The 20,802-nt window shown below is 51.5% G+C and overlaps 1 protein-coding gene across 1 annotated transcript; it reads left to right on the top strand.

Annotated features, from left to right (window-relative positions):
* Nucleotides 1-5,002: 5,002 nt before the first annotated feature.
* Nucleotides 5,003-19,420, top strand: SMIM44 (small integral membrane protein 44). The gene is made up of 2 exons (XM_074906283.1): nucleotides 5,003-7,590; nucleotides 17,503-19,420. The coding sequence occupies exons 1-2, from the start codon at nucleotides 7,113-7,115 to the stop codon at nucleotides 17,676-17,678; spliced, it is 654 nt and encodes a 217-aa protein (XP_074762384.1). The 5' UTR covers nucleotides 5,003-7,112; the 3' UTR covers nucleotides 17,679-19,420.
* Nucleotides 19,421-20,802: the final 1,382 nt, after the last annotated feature.

Below are 20,802 nucleotides of genomic sequence, written 5' to 3' on the forward strand. Positions count from 1 at the left end.
CAGCACCAACATACCTATAGCAGCTGGATGTTCTCATCCATGATCCATCATTTGCACACTTCGCTTTGGAGCACAGGAAAGGGAGTGTTACCCACTTTCATTCAGGACACTGTATCTGCTGCTACCCACTAGAAGACAAACACAGCCCAATGTTACAGCCCCCCTCTAACATCATATCTTTTAATGTGAGCATGCCTGGTGTGACAGAGATGGCCAGGACATGGTCCCAGGCATTGGTTTCCCACTTGTGAGTATGGGAGCAGTCTGCAGACACAGCTACAACCCAAGCAGGCAGCAACGTATGAATCAGGCACGCAATGCACTCTGTGATGCCAAGCTGAATGAGTGCCTGGGAAATAGCAGGTAAGGGTTATGAAAGGTGGTGGGGAAAGGGCACAGCTGGAGCGCAATCTGCAATGCAGAAGAGAGCACTGCATCACCTCTTGGATGCAGTGGCAGATTAATCAGGAGTCACAGAGTGTATTTGTAACCTGCCTGACAAGCCAGGTGCATGTCACACGCTCAACCCTACTCAGCTCTTCCTCCATACCTGAAATACCAGCATGACTTTATAGGTCCCATGTTAGAAGCAGGTCCTGTTCTGGGAGGAGAAAAGACTGGAGCAAAGACTTTGCAAGGGACAGACAGCAGAGCTACACACTCCTATGGTATGTGTCTGTAAGGGAATGAGAACTAGCATTTCAGGAGGTCTCTATTTCTGTACCTCTAGCTGCGATGGGGGAAGTACTTCAGGGAAGCAGGTAAGTTTTCCTATTTGCCTTGCTTAATTCCTTCACCTCTACCTTGCTTCTACTGTTGCTGACATTTAAAGTTTCCTCCCGGAGCCCAGGCCTCAGCAAGTGAACAGACCCCTCAGTCCTGTCCTTTCAATCTCTCTGGAGACTCAAACAGGGTCTGTATCCATGCAGTTTCTTCACCATTTTGCTTGAAAGAAACAGCTGGTGACTTTTTAATTTTAGCTTTACATGTCCAGCTTAGACAGTGGAAAAGATAGAATATGTAAAGACTACCAGCTTCTCCCTCCAGATCCCTTTGGGAGGTGTCGAATGCCAACAGCCTGGCTCACGTTCTTACTGGATTTCAGGATAGTGAGTGGAGGGGCACATAGAAAAGCCCATACTTTTCCACCTGTTGTGATGAAGCCTTCCTGTTCTGCTTTGCCCATATACATCAGATAACCCCTGCAGATAATTTTCAGCTATTTTTACTTGTTCTGTGGTCAAGCAGTTCTTTCTAGGGATGCAAACAGAACATGTAATTCACTCTTCCCACCTCCCCTCTGCTGCAATTAGTCCTGTAGGCCTGGGTTTGTTTACTTGGGAAATGCTCCCCTTTATTTCATGAAGCAAGCTTTTCATGCTGGATATTCTTGTGCATGCCTTCAGCCTCTCAAATCCATTGAATAAGCCAAACTATCCATGAAATGGTGCTGCACGCAGCGTTAAAACCCCTTTGTTTACTGGAGACAGCAGATAAGGAAGAGTCTTCCTAGGCATTGCACTTAATGTGGCATGTTCATGATGCCATTTATTATTATAATCTGGACTTCTCCAGCTTTGGAAGCAGGAACAATACAGCATCAAAAAAAGGTTTTCTTAAAAGGTATTTTTTTATATAGATAGATAAAGAAAGCTTGCTCTGATTCATCTGCTAAAAACTGCTGCTGTTCCTTGTTTGTGTTTTTCAAGCAGAAATTGCTGGACAAGAGCAATGCCAAGTATGGAAATCCAGCAAAAGCCTGTATTCCACAACTTCTTATCATGCAGGAAGGTTGCTGACAAAACTTTGAAACAGGTCTGGAATTTGCTTGGAAATGAAGTCACCGCTCCAGAGTGTAGTGCAGCAGCCGTGCAGAGCCAGGCAGGGAGGCAGGAAAGAGCATATGACCCATCCAGGGATGAATGAAGGTCAGCATGCCTCATCTGTGGGAAGGCTGCAGAGGCTGAGGCACGAGCTGCGCAGCCCACATGAGCTAGCATCTGGATATGAATTGGGGTGTCACCCTGCACAGCTAAAATTTGAATGGTTTGAAGAAGTCCTGTGAAGACTGTTTTACCTTGTGCCAAATGAGGGCATAAATCTTTGCGATTCCTATTCTGCCGAAGAGGTGCAGTGACATCTTTGGTGGGGATCAGGGTATGATGTCGGCAGTCAACACAGAAGAGAGACACAAACAAACCTTAAGTCAGAAAAATTACTCTTGAGAGATGAATGTCTCACTCAAAAGTACAAATGGACATACTGCTGAGGAGCTGCACCTCCTGATGATATTTTTGGCCAACTTCTGGATAACTCTTGGTCAGGGCGAGACACAAAGCCTTCCTGTGCTGTGACACACTTCACAGTGATGAATGCCTACACTGGTCTCCACCCCTACAGCTCAGTTTACACCTGTCAGTCATTGCCACATCCCCAGCCTGTTGCATCCATATACCTTATGTGCCACAAAGGGGGCTACGCAGCCAGCAGTGGAGCTGGGAGCAGGGTCCAATCTCTGGCCATGATGTAGCACCTGGGCTGTAGGACAACCTCAGGTTTCACCTTCTTGTAGAAACCTTGGAATCTGGTCCCAGTTATACACAAGAAACCAGACTGCTCAGGGCATCACTCGTGATGTGTCAGAGCAGTTTTTCAGCTCTGCATCGACCCCAGCATTATCAAAGGCACATCCCAGTAGTCAGTTTGATCCTGCCTCTATGGAAATAAAACACCGGTGCTTTGACTGTAGTTACAGACTGTAGTTACATAGAGAGTAAGCTGTAAAATAAAAATACTTAAGAAATAGCTGAAACAAGCATTCAACATCCATCATAAGGGACAAGCCCTTTCTTGATCCACTAAAATATTATTTGTTCTTGTTCCCAGGGGCCAAAACACCGCTCTTCTGCATGAGGTATGTGTGTATTGGGTATGTGTGTATCCCTAAATTTAATTTGTCCAGTTGCATTAGGACAAGCAGCTAATTCCAACATTCATTTTGCTCCTATAATCAACCCCTCTGCCAAATGGCATTTGGGTGGAATTGTGGAGATTGTGATTTTTATTTAAAGTGATTTATTGACATCATTAGCAATGTTCCCTAAGTGGAATCCACAGTAATCCTTTTAATCTTCCCCCCATCACAGTAAATGCAAACATTTTTTTTTTTAATAACAGAGAGTTTGAAATATAAGGTTATTAAAATCTACACTTTTATATTTCTCCCATACTCTCTCCCTCTGTAATGGAATGGAAATCGTAATCATGGAAATAAAGCCTCCCTTTCAGATGAGAGATGCAGAGAGTGTATAATGAACAATTAAACATCTATTTAGCCACTTTGAATTGATATGGGTGTTAATGAAAATGAAAGGGGCCAACTTTACTTTCACTGCAGGGCAATGCAAAAGGTGGAGGGTTTTTTTTTGGTATTACCCTAAGACCCTTTAATGAATTCAGCATCTGCAGCAGACCTCAGAGCTCCCCCAAGTGCTTTTCCAGCCTCTTCCCAGAGTGCTCAGTAGAGGTCTAAGAAACCGAGGGGGGCTGCCCTCCGTCCCAGTGCAGCAAGGTCTGGGCTGCTGTCACCAGCTGTCCCCAGGCAAGCCAAGAGCTGCCAGCTGATGGCTTGCTTCATCCTCCGCTGTGCTGATTCACAGCCATGTGTTTCCCAGGGAGCCGGGTGTGAGGCGTGGGAGATGGAGCTGTGCCAGCTGTGCCAGCTGTGCCACAAAGCCCCTGGCTGTGGCGAGTAGGACAGGGGCCACCAGCATCCACATTGCCAAGCCAATGGGCAGTCTGGGTGGGCTCTGTGAGTGGGTCTCGATGGGTCCCAGCTTTCAAGGGTACCCAAAGGCAGTGAATCCTTGACAGGTCCAACTGGGCAGGGGGTGTGGGCTCAGAAACAGCCGAGCACTGCGGCTCCTTCGGCTGGCACTTGAGAGGGGAGTGGGGGAAAGTGTCAGCCAGGTCTCAGTACATTCTCCCTCTGTTTTAAATCAGAAAAAAACAGTTGACTAATGGGTATGGCAGGAAGGAAAGGGCTGTTGTCACAGCCTGGTTTTATAGGTGTGGAAGCAGTCTCCCACCTGCAATCATGTTGAGCCATTCATTCGGCTGGTCCTCGCTACCTATGAATTCCTCTGTTCAGGGTGTTTGGACCTGTATCACATGTGGCAGAGACCCTGACCAAGCTCCCCGGGGACTCTAACACAGGTCTGATTAAAGCACTTGAAGGTGGTGAGGACCTTAAGACCTCCAGAGCCACAGCATCCCCTTTTGCCCTCAGTTCCTCTGATTAATTTCCCCATGCACACACACCTTTGCAAATACTTTGTCCCAAATCACTTGGTTCCATCTCCTCCTTGCAATAAAGGGGCACAGCATGGTGGGAACCTGCCTGGTATGGTTGCACCACAGGCATGGCTCAGCCTGGACCAGACACTCTCCCTTTCCCTCTGGTTGATGCACTGGTGCCATGGCAACTGCTAACACCAAACAGATGTGGTGAAAATACAGCTCAGAGCAGCTTCAGTCTCCAAGGACCGGTGGACATGTCCCGGTGGCTGTCCTCTCCTCCTAGGGACCCCAGCCAAAGGACATGCCTCTGAGGCAGGGCAAAGCCAGACTACACTGTGGTACCCCTGCATAGAGCCCAAAACTCACCTTCCACTGAAAACTCATTATAAAATAATAATCTTGCCATGTTTTCCCTCTTGGAAGGATAAAATCTGGCATGATAGGACTGAGAGTCTGAGAGAAGGGGTGTTTGCCCTTAGCTCCTGATTCCTGCCCTGGCCCTCAAAGCATCCCCACAGCTTCATGCTCCAAGGACAGAGGAGGAGCTCCAACCCCAGGCTTCATAATGCTGGGGCAGAGGGACATCAAGATGTGTCCCATTGTAGGATATGTCTCCATGCAGCTGCCCAGATGTGTTTCTGTAACTAGTCACAGCTCTGTCAATTGTGAGAAGAAATTTTGAGATGTTGTAAAACAGTCCTGGGGGACAGAAGTCACTGTGATCTGATTTGTGCACACTCCAAGGGGACCAGAAGAGCTTTTTCCTCGACATTTTCTTTGCTCCTGGGCTGTACAATCTGTTCAGCACCTACCTGAGCCCTGGTGATTTTATTGTAAGGGAAAGATGTTGCCATTTTATTCTATACCCTTCCAACCCCCAGGCATCTGGCAGGATTGCTGCTGGCTGGTAACACACACACAAAAAAAGTTAATCTTCTGCTATTATTTCTCAGAAGCTCCATTTGGCTGCATTCAGGCCTAATGTGGTGATTTCCTTGCCCTCACGACAGCTATTTCTTACATGGGGAAGCTGCACCAAAAAAAAAAAAAAAAAAAAAAAAAAAAAGTAGATGTGAAAAATGGAGCTGTGATTTATTTTCACCTCCAAATATAGAAAGACAATTTCACCCTCTCTAAGATTTCCTCTTCCTCCTCTTTAAATAAGTCTCAGTGCCTTCAAACCAAGCTAGCTCCCCAGTGAAATCCCATTGCCAAGGCGGAGGAGATGTGTTTGTAGGGAACCTGAACCAGTTTAAAACCATCATCAGGGTGACCAGGGACAGTTTGGCTCTTACCAGTTTACACAGCTAACCGGGGAGGGGAGATGGCGAGGGAGCTCAGCTCCAAACCCTCTGATCTTTCTGCAAATCAGGCATCTGGCTGCTGCCAAAACTTTTTTTGGGCAGAGGCTCAGGGGTGAAGAGGGCTGTGGGGAGCATCATTCCCCCAGGATGCTGGCAGTGGGATTGATGATGTCCGTCCTCCTCCCGGCGGCGCCTGCGATTTGATTTCTCTCTGCCGGCAGCACAGCTCCCAGACAAAGGCTCTGCTCAGCGCTCGCGGATGGGCTGGAGCTGAGGGTCACCCCCAAGGGGTCACCACACCCGTCCCCATCGCTGCCTGAGCCCAGGCTGCCGCTGGGACACGGCGGCTGTGCCCCCATGCACATGCGTGTACCCACGCGGACCCACTCGCACCCTCTGGCCGCTCCCCACCTTCCCCTCCACCTCTCCGGGAAGATCCAGCAGCCGGATCGAGGCACGTCTTTTGGCATCGAAAGGATTAACTCCCCGGGGAGCAGCGGCAGAGACTGAGCCTACGCTGCTGTCACGCATCGCCGGCTTCACAGCACGCCTGGGAGTTGTGGAGCCAACCTCTCGGCGGCTAATCCCCCTCGCTGCTGGTAGCCAGGGCGGCTGGGAAGAGCGAGTGAGGCTATAGGGTGAAGGGACAGGAGGTCAAGAGGACAGGGAGGAGTGTACACACACACACACACGCATGCACACACCCCGCAGCCGGCAGGCAGCGGCACTGGGTCGGTTGCTGTTTGCAGGGAGGTCCGTAGGGAGCCGAGCGCTGAATAAAACAAGCTGGAGCATCAGGCAAGCAGATCTGTTCTCTTGCAAAAGTCCTTAAGGCAAAACCCAGGAGTGGCCACTCCTCGTCTCAGCTCCCCTTCGGAGACCAGGCGCTGGGCTCACTGCTGTCATGGTCGTCGTCTCTTCTTATCATTTTGTTTTTAAAGGAATCGATCAGGAGATGCCGGCAAAAGAAGTTGCTGAAAGCCAGGCTGCTGTGGCCGGGAGCTGCGTGCTGCTGGCTCTGCTGTGCACCGGGAGCAGCTGAACTTTGCGGGTTTTGAACATACATTCTCCTCTGCGGACGCTTCGGGCAGAGTTACGGGCAGAGTCACGGCACGGCACCACAGACCTTGCGCCTGCTGTTACCCAGACCACACCGGGGGACGGCAAAGGGGGGATTTCTGTCTCTCCAAGGACCATCACCAGTGAAAAGAAGCTGGAGAAAGGCAATTTATCTTTCTTTCCAGATGACTGAAAATACCTACAGGATCCTGTTTCTTCAGCTTTCATCAACGAGTAGCATCAGGGAGAGGCAGCTGAGGAACAAAAATGTTATCAGTCAAAATCATTTCAGCATCTACTTTTTCCCAAGGAACTTCATGCCCGTAGGGGTTTGCTGTGGGCATTTACAGAAGTGAGGACTGACATACCACAGATGCATCTCTACCGGATCATGTAAGAATTTGCAAATGAGAAACCTACCCCAGCGAGACCTCTGCCCAGTTCGCGTGCATGGTTTGGTGTAGGCACGGCAATTCTCGCCTCTTTCTCCCCCTTTTAAATCTCTTGGGCTTGGAGATCTCTTTCCTCATTGCAATTATGATTATTTGCAACATCAGTGCCATCAAAGATTGGAGCACTTTCCTCTCCCAGATCCTTCCCAGCGTTAACAAGACTCTGAACTTGGTACAGCAAGTGGAAGCCACCACCAGCTCAGTGGTAAGTGTCCTCCAGGACCCCGAGCAGGACAACTACCTGTCCAACAGCCAGTCCATGAACTCCAGCAACTTCACAGCTGGCTTAGACCACTTGTTCCAGTACTCATACTCAGACAATGACCAGCTTTACAAGGAATACAAACCGCCTCCTCGAGACGCCATTCCTCTACCCAAGGCCGTCCTCTACCTTCTCATGGCAGCCCTGGTGGTGGTGGCAGTGGCATATGCCATAGTGGGGCATCTCATCAAGGACCTCATTCACGACTTTATAGGTGAGTGTGGACATCAGACATTGTGTGCATGTGGTCAAAAAGAGCCTGGTGCAAAACCTGGGGATGCTGGCTGGCATCACTCCTTTGATTTGGGTGGGTTTTAGATCAAGCCTTGACTCTTTCACATTTACAAGAGTGTGAGTTTATCTGATATGCTGGATTCTCCAAACTGAGCTGTATGTTGATTAGCTTCCCAGAGAAAATCCTTGGGTTTAGCCCCCTCCTTAAAGAAATGAGGCTTATGCGTGTGTGTATAACTGTGTATGTGCGTAAGCCTGTGCTGCCAAACGATTGTAAAATCCATTGGCCAGTTTCAACTGAGCTTGGATTAGAGGTTTCCAAAAGGAAAAGTTTCATGGCAACAGATACCTGAGCACAGGGTAACAACCCACTAGTGCATTGTGAATGAAAAGCTGTCATATGAGCTTAACCCCTTATCAGACACCAGTGAATCCACAAACTCCTAGGAAACAGCTCTCAGCAGTCCGGCTCCCTTGTACAGCACCTGGCACAATCATCAACAAATCTGTACAATGACAACCCAAACAGTGCACCTTTTTATGAGGTTTGGCTTCCCAGCTCTTTTGTTTCATCCTGTTGCTGATGAACAAGGTCCCTCGTCAGTGGGGACCAGAGCGCAAACAGCGCTGGCTGCAGCTGCCATGAGCAGGCAGAGGTGCTTGGCTGCTTATGGCAAGCTCTCAGTGATACTCTTGCTGTTTGCCCTGTAATTTGTAAGGCCAGTGGTGCCAGGGAGTGCAGATGTGCTCAGTTCCCTTCTGAATCCCTGGTACTTTTGGTCCCCATACCCCTACAGCCAGCCCTCCATGTCCTTTTGGGGGACAGCGCCCTGCTGCAGGGACCTGGTGGCAGTTTTCCAGCTTGGACAGGGGACCAGGAAGGATCCACAGAGGAATTTAAGATCCTGGCTCCTGCAGATGTGCATACCCCTCCTGAAAACTCTGGGGAGCAATGTCCTCTGCAGGGGAGTGGGACTGAAATCCCTTTGCGCACCCTTGCTCTGGGCCTGCCCCCCTGCCAGGGCTGAAGCCCTGCAGACTCCATGTCTGCAGTAGGAGGGAGATGACACTCATCTGGAGAAAAATCTACATGTTCATTCATGGTTCCCCTTTATTTCCCTGCTCCTGGGATGCAGGAGATACACACCAGGCAAAACTCCGACCGGTGCCTGTGGGTGGGCAGCACCCATGCCTTGCTGATGGGAGGGTAAGCCAAGTCCCTTGGGCAGGGGGTCATGACTGGGCAGGGGCCAGAAGATCTGGGACATGGCTATTTGTGAGGAGGAGGTATTTGGGACAAGAAAGGTCGAACCTCCTGGCAGGGGCAGTACTCAGGTCTCACATGAGGCTCAGCCAGGAAAACAACAGGGAGCTGCTGCTGAGGAGTCTTTCTTTGCCTCAGCTGGAGGGGAACAGATACTGTCTTAAAGTGTTAAATATAACACTTAATCAGCAGTTTGCTGGGGTTGTAATGTCTTTCAGCTCTGCTGCTCATCTGATTTAGCATTGCCTTCCCAACAAAGGTAAGCAGCAGGGACAGCACCTAAAATTACACTCCTGTCCTGAGATACTCAAAGGACCGGGTCAGGCCAGGTTAGAAACCCCTCAGAGGTGGGAGCTGGTCCAGTCGCAGTGGCCCCACAGAGCAGACCCCCCTGCCCTGATTGCTGGGGTCCCTAATGCAGAAGAGCATAGAGACAGGTGCTCAAAACCCCCAAAAGCCATATAAATGTCATGCCCCTGCGGGCAGGAAGAGAGGCTGAAGCCGCGGTCAGAGGCACCTGTGCCCCTGCCATGCTATTTCCAGCTCAGCACTAACACTCCCTTGTGACCTTGGGTACCTTTTGCTTTTGCGTCTCTATGGGGCAAGGTCAGCAGGGTGCCCCTTCCCTCACAAAGCTTTGCAAAGGGACTTCCACAGCCTTTCACAGCACTGCAGCCGTCCCAGGGCTGGACAGGCACAGGGACAGCCCTGGGGTCTGCCCGCTTTCTTCGGAAGAAGCCTTTTCCCAGCTGAATGCCCTTGCTGAGGGCAGAGCACCCTCCCTGCCCCTGGTGGAGGTGACATCTCTCTGAGTTAAGATCAGAAATCCAGATATGAGCTTCTACCCCATCCAGGCAGAGAGGAAGCATTTCCCAAACTCCAGCAGCACCCCTCAGTGCTGAAGGCTGACTCCAGCTCTTCCCCTACTTAGCACTCTGGGCCCATCTTCACACCATTTATACACTTAAAATGAGCCAGTCCTTGGAGAAGAGTGGACGGGGCCATGTTTGTTAACACTGCCAAGCAGCAAGCAGCCTTTAAAGAAAAGGTTTCATTTGAATGAGTTTGCATAAAATTACTTCAGGGACAGGACAGAGGGACCAAGGGATAGTAAATAAGAAGCTGGTCTATTAGCTGCCTTAACACAATGCCTGGATTTATATACTCGGCAGCAGCTCTAACTTCTGCTATCAGTGTTTCTGCACTAATCATATTTAGAAAGATACGGAGAGAGAAGGAAATAAGATGCCAAAGGGCTGGAGCCTGTTTCAGGGAGATTAAAGTGTGAATAGTTAATCGCTACTTTAAACAGTCACTCAGACATCAGGGATGATTTTGACTCCTCAATAACAGCTTGTAGGACATGGCTGGTGGAGTCAAAGCATCACCCAGCCCCGTGTGGGCTCTGGGCTCAGTTCGGGATGGTAAAGGAGCTCTTGGGATGCTGCTGAGCTCTTCCCCTGCAAAATCTGAGTGGGTATTTGAGACACTGAGACCTCTCTCGCAGCTGCTTCTTAAAAATTCAATTAGAGTTTGTACAGGCATCCCCAGGGGGAGATGAATGCTGCTGCAATGCCCAGTGGTGTGGGTAGGAGTGGAGAATGGGAGGCTGCATTAGAGGAGGGGGAAAAATGTGTTGTTGAAGAGGAGGAAGGCAGAGCTCTCCTCCAGCCAGGGTGGGGATCCTGTCTGTCCTCATGCCCCAGACCACCTGGATACAGGTAAGAGGGCTCTGAAAGAGTCCCTCTTCAGCTCTTCCTGGAGACACCTGACTAAGGAGAGCGCAGAATACCTTAATTTCTCTCCAGTCCCTCCCTGCTTGCTCTTAGCTGACAAAGTCTCATGTTTTCAACTTTCCCAAAACTCAGCAGACCTCTCTGCTTGGGGATGGATGCAAGATCATCCATCCAAGCAGGAGGAAGGCTCCTGCGTGAGTGCAGCTCAAAACCCACTACCAGTTAAGGCAAATTGGGTCGAAGCATTTGGAAAGCAGCTTAACTCGGGAGCACTTGAAAGCTGCCAGAGACGGCGCTGCGGCGAAGTGCCGGCTGGGCAAATGACAAGCCTGTCGCTAACCTACAAAGCGCCTAATTACTGCAATCCTTGGGAATCAGCCCGCCCTCCCTCCTCCGTCCCCAGCAGTTCACTGAATATTGCCCTTATTTAAACACCAAAAAAAAAAAAAAAAAAAAAAAAAAAGATAAAAAGAGGGGGGGGAAAAAAAGTTTGACTAGAAAAAAAGCTGTTGCCATGGAGATAGCGTGTGGTCCCTGGGAAAGCATCTCGCTGCCTGCGCTGGAACCACACGGGAAAGGGGCTCTTGGTTTGCGTAGGAGCTGATGCTTTGCGGGGAGACCTTTGTTGATGTGTTGATGTCACCCGGTTCAGCTCTGCGTTGCTGTTCTCTGGAGGAGACCTTGAGGAAACTTTTCCTGCCCAGCTGGGGTAAGGCAGGGCAGGTTTGCCAATGCTGGCAGGACTGTGCTGGTCGATGGCTTCAGGACTGCTTAAAACCCTAAGCCATTCTTGGAGTGGGGTCTTTCTTTTCTTTGCCCTTTTGACCCATCAGCTGTATTTTTATTTTTCATCCTTATCTCCATCCGCCACATTTCAGGCTTCTTTGGGAAGCAGTCTCCTTGAACAAAGAAACCGTGCATGAATGTAGGGTTGCTGAAAATAGCTGCTGGGTGATCCTGCAGGGACTCGGGATCCGCTTTTAATTGCTCCCACGCAGAACCACAGGGCTTTTAGGATAATTCAGCCTGTGGCAGGGATTGCAGATAGAATCTCTGGCCCATCAGAGAAGACTTAACATCTTCTTTTCAGGCTCTGTTTTGAGCATGATTCATTTGCTTCCCAAAGTTTTGGGAAAGAAGAGACTGTAACCCACCTCTGACACTAACCCCTGCCTCAGTTTCCTTTTTGGTACATGGGGGTGCATTAGGGGTTCCTTAGCCAATGTTTAGGGGTGCTGATGTCTAGCACTGGCTGCTGTAGGATGGCTTTCATCAGGTTAATTTCCACTCCCAGCTGCTGTAATAACGGGCAGATGCCCCATCCCTGCATCCACCCTGGCAACACCATGGCTGTGGGCTGCAGCTGTCAGCTGGTCAAGTGGCCACAGTGATCTGGCCCTCTAAAAAGCAGGTACAGGTGGCCCCACTCCAGGACAGCTACTTTCACAGCCAAATCCTTGAAGCACAAAGCCCGAGCAGTGGGATGGCTCCCAGCACATGCTGCCAGGGATCAACCAAGGCTGGACCTCAGGGATGCGCCATCTCACAACCGCGTTTCCATTCCTGCCATTGTGTGGTCAGGCGATGGGCTGCATCAGGTCCATGGGGTGAGGACTGTGCCTTTCTATGCCTCTGCAAGTGCTGGTCTTCCTTGGGCTGAGACCAAGCACAGCTCCTCACCTTCTGGCCGTCTTCACTCCGTCTCCGTGGTGAACGCTTAAGGCTGGAGGATGCGAAGAGCAACTAACCACCCCCAGGAGCGTCCCTGCCTCCCGTGTACCACACCTGAGACATCACCTCTCTGAGATCTGCTCTCTGGAGCAGCAACGCTGCCCTGCAGACAGGACTGGGATCAAATGCAGGCTTTTTCCAGGGTTATACAGGCGCAGAGAAGCTATTTTTAAGATAATATTGTAAATAGTTGAAAGCTTTTCATGTGTTGCACCCTTTCTGCACCAGGCCCTTCATGCCGGTGACAGCTCTGCAGAGAGACAGTCCTTACCTGTCCATTGGCAAAGCAGTGTGCTTGTGTTACTCAGGGTGCAGGACAGCTTTGACTCTGCCAGCACGGCCAATCTAAGCAATTTCTGCAAAACGGGGAAAGAAGAACAGACTCTGACAGCAAGTTAATTTAGAAAGATGTGAATCTGGGGGGAAAGGGGGACTTCTTGCTAACAAATTACTACTGCCAGAGGCAGACAGAGATTCTCCAACAAAACAAACCTGGGAGATATCTGCTGATTTTGCTAATGAATAAGCAGAGCCTGTTCTGTAAATGAGACAGATACAATGTCCAGCTGCGACTGCTGCATCGTGTCAAACACATGAGGGATACCCTTGAACTCGTGTTCGTCGGGAATGCTTTGGCCAGAGCTGGTCCTGCCTTGCTGAAAAAGCATGAGGCAATTGCTGGATCGGGACCTGTTTCAAAGCAAGAGGTGCTTCTGCTCCTGCTGCTGGGAAAAGAGCTTTTTTAGTAGCTGTTTTCACACCCAGCTCCATTTAAAGCAAATAAAACTAGAGCATGAGTTTGTTTGTTCATCTAACGTGTTTCCCCTTCCGTTGCTTGTTTCCATCTCTGCAGGGAGTGTGAATATCTCACTCACCCATTTGCATTTAAATTTCAGCCCTTTCTCCCACCTCCCTCTCCTCTTCTGTTAAGGACATCTCTTTTCCAGCGGTTGAAGTGCCTTATGGACATCCTACCTTGTCACCAATGAATGCAGGGGACCTGGTCACCCCACTGGGATGACACCAGGCATAGAGTATCCCTGTGCCCTGTGCACACAGCAGCAGGAGGCTGCTCCCCACTGCCTGCACTGTAAGGGGATTCTGAGCAAGGACTGTCTCTCATGCTGCTGGTACAAGGAAGGGTAAAAGATGCTGTGAAATCTGGGCAGTCCCAAACTGTCTTTCTGCCCCCCAAAACACAGCACATCCCAATGGTCCTGCTTCCGGGGTTGCTGTTGAAGACTCAGGCAGAGCAAGGGAGGTGTAGGGGCACTTTGTGCCACATCACTCTGCTATTCAGGGAGAGACACTATTTCACAGCTTCTGATTTACCCAGTCTACCCTATCTCGTCTCCCCAGCTACTTTGGATCAATTGCTCCTTATCGATCTTAGCCCATCTCAGCACTTTCCACCTCGCCTTTCACCCTGTAACACTACAGCAAGCGCGCTGAGCCTCGGCAGCAAGTGGGGAGAGATGTCTCTGGGTTAGGTGCTGCTCCCCCAGCCTGGCCAAGAGAGTCGCTTTGTCTCTCTCTTTTATCTGAGACGTTCATACATGCCCGTGTGCATGCCCTGATTTTGAAGCATGTGTTATGAGCTCCTTCCAGGGGCTGGGTAGGGGCAGTCAATTCTTTTTCTTACCTCCAAAGTGTGACTATTCTGGGTCTGAGGGTGCCACTGCCCCAGGAGCACACCATGGGACCTCTGCTCACCCCAGCTCTGCCCTTGGGTATCCCAGGTTCATTGGGTGCCCTGGTTCATCCTAATATTGCTTGCCTTCTGGCTGGAGCCTGTGTGAACCTGAATGCGGGCTGTGCTCCGAATGAGTATTTCTTTTTCCTCTTGGTGGCAATTGTGTCCATTGTCTGTTCCTCATGCAGACTCCCTGCCAGATGTAAGGGATGGAGAGAGAAGTACCTGTTGTGATGCTAAGGGCTTCAGCTGCCTTCAGCCGGTCACCACTGTCCCTCAGCTTCAAGCCCCTCACCACCCTCCATTACCTGATTACACCCTCCTGCAGGGTTCATTATTCAAGGTTTCTAACATGTGCTTGTGCATGATGTGAGGTTGTGCATCCCATACCCTGCAAAGGTCCTTCTGCATCAGAGCAAGGTTTAATCCCACTGGGGCCAAAGATGTGCAGGTTTCCTCTCTCTACCCCCTTGTCTCTCCCCAGGCATCCCGTGCGGGAACCTGTTTCTCAGCCACAGGCTGACTGCAGCCAGAGGGAGAAGTTGGAGAGGAGCGTGCACGGCTGGGACACAGCCAGTCGCTGGCAGCTGGCAGGGGAGACGAGGGTGCTGACATTTTTATGGTTGTTTCTCCAGGGTCCTGCTGGCAGGAGATCCTCCGCCCATGGGGCCTTGCTCCTCTTTTCCACACATGGCAACGCGCTGAAGTTACAGGCCATAAATGGCCACAAATAACGTGTAATTGTGTAATTACTTCACTCCTTACTTACACAGTCAAATCATAAAGGCATCGCAGTAAATACCCTCTAATGACAGCCTAATTACATCTTCCTGCAGATTACCGGGTAATTAGATCCAGCAGGCTCCAGAAATAATTCCCAGGGAAGCAGCAGTTCGGATTAGCGCTACAATCCAGCCCACTCTTACCCAGGAATTAGGCTGCGGCAGCCTCACGCAAGCCACCTTCCCTGGGCACCCTGGCCAACCATGTCCCCTTTGGTGACAATGCACCGTGGCCGTTTTCCCACGGAAACAGCTTTTGCTGAGACCCCCAGTGCTCTCCCCAAACACTCATCCTCTGTGTTTCTGCCTTTACCATGGTGCCACAGCACCGCGCCCTGCTCTTGCTGCTTCTGGTGCCTGCAAATATCACCAAGGGTTCATTGCTTGGCCACCAAATGCCACTTCCCCTTGCTCACAGGCATGCAAAACTCCACTCTTTGTTTCCTGTTGCACTCAGCAACCCTAATCCCAGGATATTTGGGGACCCATCGCTTCTTTTTCTACAGGTTATTCCTCTTTGTCTCTGCCGGACCAGCCTCTGCTCCCACTGGAGTTTTATGGCTGACGTCAAGGAAAACAAGCCAAGACCTTTAATAGTATTTGTAGGAGGCAATCTTGTTACTGCCTTCCGGATCCTCCTCACGCCAAGCAGCTGTGTGGGGGCTGGTGTGAGCCTGGGAGGTCTTGGGGGCAGGAAGGGGGAGGGCTGTCCAGCCAGTGTAGATGCATCCTGGGCTGCAGGGCCAGGCTGGGAAGCAGCCAGTGGAGTTTTTGGCTTTGGTCTATATCTAGTAAATCCAAGCAAAATGGAGTCTATAAAGGAAAAAAGACCTAAATGAGCCTTCTGGGCTTGGCTGATTTCCTCAGGGAAGGGTTGTGATGGGGAGCCCAGGCTTTGGTGGGGGCTGTGGACCATGCAAGTGAAAGCTAAATGCCCCAGTTGGGACTCTGGACAGACCCAGGGTTCCTCAACAGCCTTTGGACCACATCTCTGTTGAGATCCCTGATCGCTCTTGCCAGCACCATGGTAGTTGTGGGGACTGTGCTGGCTCTTCTCCTGCCCTTCCCATCACACAATCAGCAGACCCTGTGATGGAGGTGAACAGAAAATGAAAACCAGAAAAAACAGTCACTCTCTGGACACATCATCTGTGCCCAGTGTGGTGGGAGCTCTCTCCTCCATGGAGCCTGCACCCACGTCTGGCCAGCCCATGCTGGCAGTGGGGCACAACCTCCTCCGCTCCCTGTCTGGCCCCCATAGCAAGGGTGGACACCTACCCTGGCTCCACAGCATGAGCATCACCCCGAAAGCCATGCCCTATGATCTTGGGGAGGGTGAGGACAAATGGCTTCAGGCTAAAGAAGAAAGTCAAATATTACATCGCAAAACCAACAAAACTTTTCCGTTTCCTTAAAAAAAAAAAAAAAAAAAAAAAAGCGCTTTGGAGCTTTCACAAAAGCCCCAAAATTTGACCTATAGTGCACACACCAAGCACAGGGATGACCACAGGTCATTCCCATGTCTCTTCTCACACCTACAGCAACGTCTGGACACCACTGTTGACCCAAGAAATTAGATCTTTCCCTTCACACCTGGGATCCCACCCTGGCATTTGCCATCATTCAGCTCAGCTTTGCTGTAAATCTCTTTCCACAGCCCATGAAAAAGGCAACGTCTCATTGTGATTGTATTTCTCTGGGCCTGCTCCACCAGGCAGCCTCTGTCCTTCACCAAAGAGCTCCAACTGAAATGCCCCATGGGGACAGAAAATACGCCATGCCACAAAGGAGAGAAATGTTATTTCTTGAGAGTGATCTACTGGCAAGTAAGAGGAGTCCCTCAGAAACAACTACACCAGGCTGGTCCTTTTGTCTGCTTCCTGACAGCCGTCTTCACTTTATTTTGGGAGCAGAGCTGAAGCAGAGGGGTATTGGTGCTCCACTGCCCACCACCACCAGGTTCTGTCCAGCCCCAGGGGCTCCTCTCTTCCTCACCTGAGTTTCCCCAGCTTTGGTTTTTTCATTGCTGATGCCTTCCCATCACAGCTGGGCATAGCCTTCCACCACCCACAGACATTTATTTTTTTTTTTAAATAGACAGTTGGGAAGCAGCACCACCTGCCTCCACTGAGCCACAGCCTCTTGTGCTGCAAGGGCACCACCATCCAGCAGCAACCACTGTATTTTGGAGGGGGATCGGTCACCCCCAAGGTTGTGAGAGGGTTTGAAGCCCTGGCATGGCTGTGACATACTTTTGTGGCAGATGAGCCATGTTGCCCATGCCTCCAGCCCCCCTTGGATGTCACACAGTTATTTAATCGTACCCTCTGTTTCTGACAGCAAAAATCCACTGTAGGAAATACATTGCCAGAGAGCCCAGATGCACACTTCGCTTTGGAGACACTTCATTTTCATTTTGGGGATGAACAGGGTGATTTCATCTGCCTAAGCTGGGAGGGCTTCCAGAAATCAGAAGCCTGAAAACCAGTCCAGAGCTGGGAACACAGCAGAGACCCTGGTACCAGGGGAGTGGAGGGGGCTGAAAGGACAGGGGTGGGCAAGGGACCCTCCTGGGGGGTGAACATCCAGAGGGAGGGGTAGGATGTAGCAATTTCCCAGCCAGCTTTGACTCTGGGAACAGCTGGAGGTAACCAAGGCCTTGTTTTGTGATTTTTCCCTCCTCCAGACTGGATCTTCGGTCCCAGCCCAGATGACAACAGCAACAAGAGCGACGTCAACTGCATCAGCAACAGCGTCAATGAGATGAGTGAGATGCCCGAGGCACCGCGGCACCGGGACCGCCAACCCCAGGACGTGGTCATTGCCATTGGCGAGACCTGCCACTTGCCGCAGCAGACGTGACCGGTGCAGTGGCCGAGTCAGGCGGGATGGAGCAGCAGGATGGAACAGAGGGATGGAGCGGAGTGTTGGAGCAGCGGGATGGTGCAGCAGGACAGCGCAGCAGCCACATTGCAGGACTGGATGGCGAGAGGAAGGGATGGGCAGAGCCAGCACCATGGAGCAAAGCCCTTCTCACCCCGTTTTTGCCAACCTCTAAGGACCTTGCCAGGGCAGGCAGCATCACCCCTTCTCCCAGGCTTGTCAGTCCTGCTCTGACATCTGTCTGTGGGTTCATGCCCTTTCTTCCCTGTGAATAGCAAAAAAAAAGCAAATTCAAAATACACCCACCAAACAAAGCTCACAAGAGAAATGAGCCAGAGAGGATCTGGGCAGTCATTTAGTGTGTGGCTGTCCCGCAGCACGGGGATGGGGTGGTGAAAAGGGCGAAGGAGACAAGGAGTCTGCATGAGAAACAGGGGTGTCTGCATTTCTGGGGACAGACCCAGGACGTGGCAGGGAGCTGGGGCTACAGTGTGAGCCATGGGCTGCAGAAAGGCACTGAAAGGTCAGTAGGAGCCAAATTCAGCCCGCTACATTGATGACCTGCCCAGGCCATCACTCTTCCCTTTAGTTTTGCTGCTCCAGCTCACAGCCCATTTCAGCAGGTATGTCCTGTGGCTCTGGGACAGCAGGGTGACAGCCTCACCTCCCCAGGGAGCCTTCGTCCCCATGCCCATGGCCAGGCCAGGGCACCACCTCCCCTCTGCCACCAGCTCTGGTTGAGCCCAGCATCCCCTGACTGGGAGCAGCCCTGCTGGGATATGGCATGCCCCTGTTCTCTGAGGAAAGTTGCTGGAGGGGAGGGCAGGGACCCACCTGCAGGAAACTTTAGCTCTTCATGGGGGAAAATAGCCCCTGTATAGCTGCATCTCTCAGATTCATCCCCATATAGCCATTCCCCTCCTCACCCCCACATTAGCTGCCACCACGAGGGGTGCTGGCCCTGCACTGGGGTCAGCCACATGTGCATGCACTGGTGGAGGGGGGAGACCTCCCTTGTCTCCCTGGGTACCTTCCTCTTCCCTGCCAGGGCCCCGCCACCCAAAACTGCCCTTCTCTCTTCCTGTGACTTCTCTCTGCCCAAAGGCATCCTTTCCCATTGCTAGCTCCAGGCAGATTCCTGCTTCCCACTTTTTAAAGGGGCTCAGGGGAAGCCAAGGTGGGGGGCGAGTTCCCAAACCAAGAGAGAAAAGGAGCATCCTGATGGTTTCATTGATATTATAAGGCCAGCTCTTGCCCCGCTCAGGTTTTTAAACCAGGATCAATCATTTCTCTGTATAGCAGAGTCTATAAATGAGCTGAGCTCATTCCTTGGTCCCAGTGTCTCTTCCTTATGAAGATCCCTTTGATTGCCACATCTTTCCTGAACTTGCCTGAACTGATGGCCCAGAGACCCAATCCTGGGAAAAGGCAAGCGGTCAGAACTTCTGCCTCTGCATTCAAGGAGACAAGCCCTGCCTTTCCCAGCCTGAGGTACTCAGCACACCCCTAATAGCGGGGGCCAGAGCATCATTTTACCCTTCTGAAAGCGGTTAGGGAAAATGAATGAGGTTTCAACATCCTGCTCTGTTGGCTTTTAATGAGAGCCATTACCAGCAGTCCCATGCTGGGGCTTTGTCAGCTCTGCAGCAAGCAAAGACAGTAGGACAGTACCACAAACCTCCCCTAAATAATTAACCATTTCCAATCAGATATGTCATTGCTGCCACCATCATTTTTTCTCTTTTTTTTTTTTTTTGGCCCTGGGTTTGTAATGCAGCTGTCCTGGCACCTGCTAGCTGTCCTGCACTGGGGCTGTCAAGGGGAGCTGGGCAGTGATGCTGCGGCAACACGAGGGGATACCAGGGTGTCATCCCAGGTCTGTCAGCCCCTGGGAGCAGGGCTGCATTGCCAGAGCTGCCCGTGGACTGGACAAACTGGGAAGGTCCAGATTCCTGAGGAACAGGAGATTGTATGGGGTGGAGGGGGGCTGGTTTCCTGGCTCCCCTGCCCTTTCAACATCTAGAGGCTGGGCATTGGGGTCACCCAGGGCCCCCCAGCCACTAATGGGGAGGGATGGTAAGACCATGTGTCCAGCACTGGCACCACTCTCAAAGGGACTGGTTCTTGCCATGGGGAAATGCCACTTACCAGGCACAACTGGTCCCCTCACAGCTGCAGGCAACAGCCTGGGTGATGTGTCTGCATTGGGGACCCATCACCCACCAGCTGCTGGAAATAAGGTGGAGGCTTCCCTGAGGATGGAGGCAGCCATCTCAGCTCCAGCCAGGTTCTTGCTCCCTTCCTGAGACATCTTGGGTGTCACATAACACAGTCTGACCCCAAGGAGACACTCCTGCACCAAGCAGCAGCTCGCACCCAGGGCCAGTGTGGCTGTCAGCAACCCCAGACCACTGTCCTCCAAGCTGGAGGAGAAGGAAGGAGTCCAGCTCCCTCCTGTGGCCACCTGCGCCGGGGTCTGCTGGGCTGCGCAAGGCTGGGAAAGGGCTGAGAGGAAGGCCCATCCCCTCCTCAGCCGGATGCAAGGAGGGATCCTGGTGCTGTGGTCATGCCCAAACTCGACCGAGCCCCCAGGTAATGTTATGACAGTGTGTATGGTGGGGGGAACCACTGACCGTCTCCCTGAGCCACAGGGTCACGCCTGGTCAATGCCAGGAACCAGGCTGGTGCTGGCGTGGTGCAGGATCCCATGGCTGTAGCTGCTTTCTCTACTGACCCGGCTGGAACCTGCCACACACCCTGGTGTGTGGCAAAACCACAGAGGACACCAGTTTCCCACACCACCTTCCTTCGCATTGCCCCATCCCTGCATCACTGCCATCATCTGGCATCTGCTTTCCTCCTTTTCTCCCTAATGTGGGAAGGGAAGAGTTTGGAGGCCAGTAGAAATGGGGCAGCAACCTCATCTGCTCTTCTCACCCACCAGGACCTCCACTCCGGGCTGGGCTGCCCCTCCCAGCCTTTTCCTTGTCCTCCGAGCAGGGGATGAGGGTCTGGCTATCCCACATAAGGGGCCCAGGAAGAACATCCGTGGGAAGGAATGCCCAGGACTGCTTTACCCAGAGCAGGTTTTGGGGGATGCTGA

This window comes from Athene noctua, chromosome 5, assembly GCF_965140245.1.
Source record: "Athene noctua chromosome 5, bAthNoc1.hap1.1, whole genome shotgun sequence".
NCBI lineage: Eukaryota > Metazoa > Chordata > Aves > Strigiformes > Strigidae > Athene > Athene noctua.

Excerpts from the sequence above, each read along its gene's own strand:
- SMIM44 (XM_074906283.1), top strand. The coding sequence starts at position 7,113 with ATGGTTTGGTGTAGGCACGGCAATTCTCGCCTCTTTCTCCCCCTTTTA. Across the intron at positions 7,591-17,502 it reads CCTCATTCACGACTTTATAG|ACTGGATCTTCGGTCCCAGC; the intron begins GTGAGTGTGGAC and ends TCCCTCCTCCAG.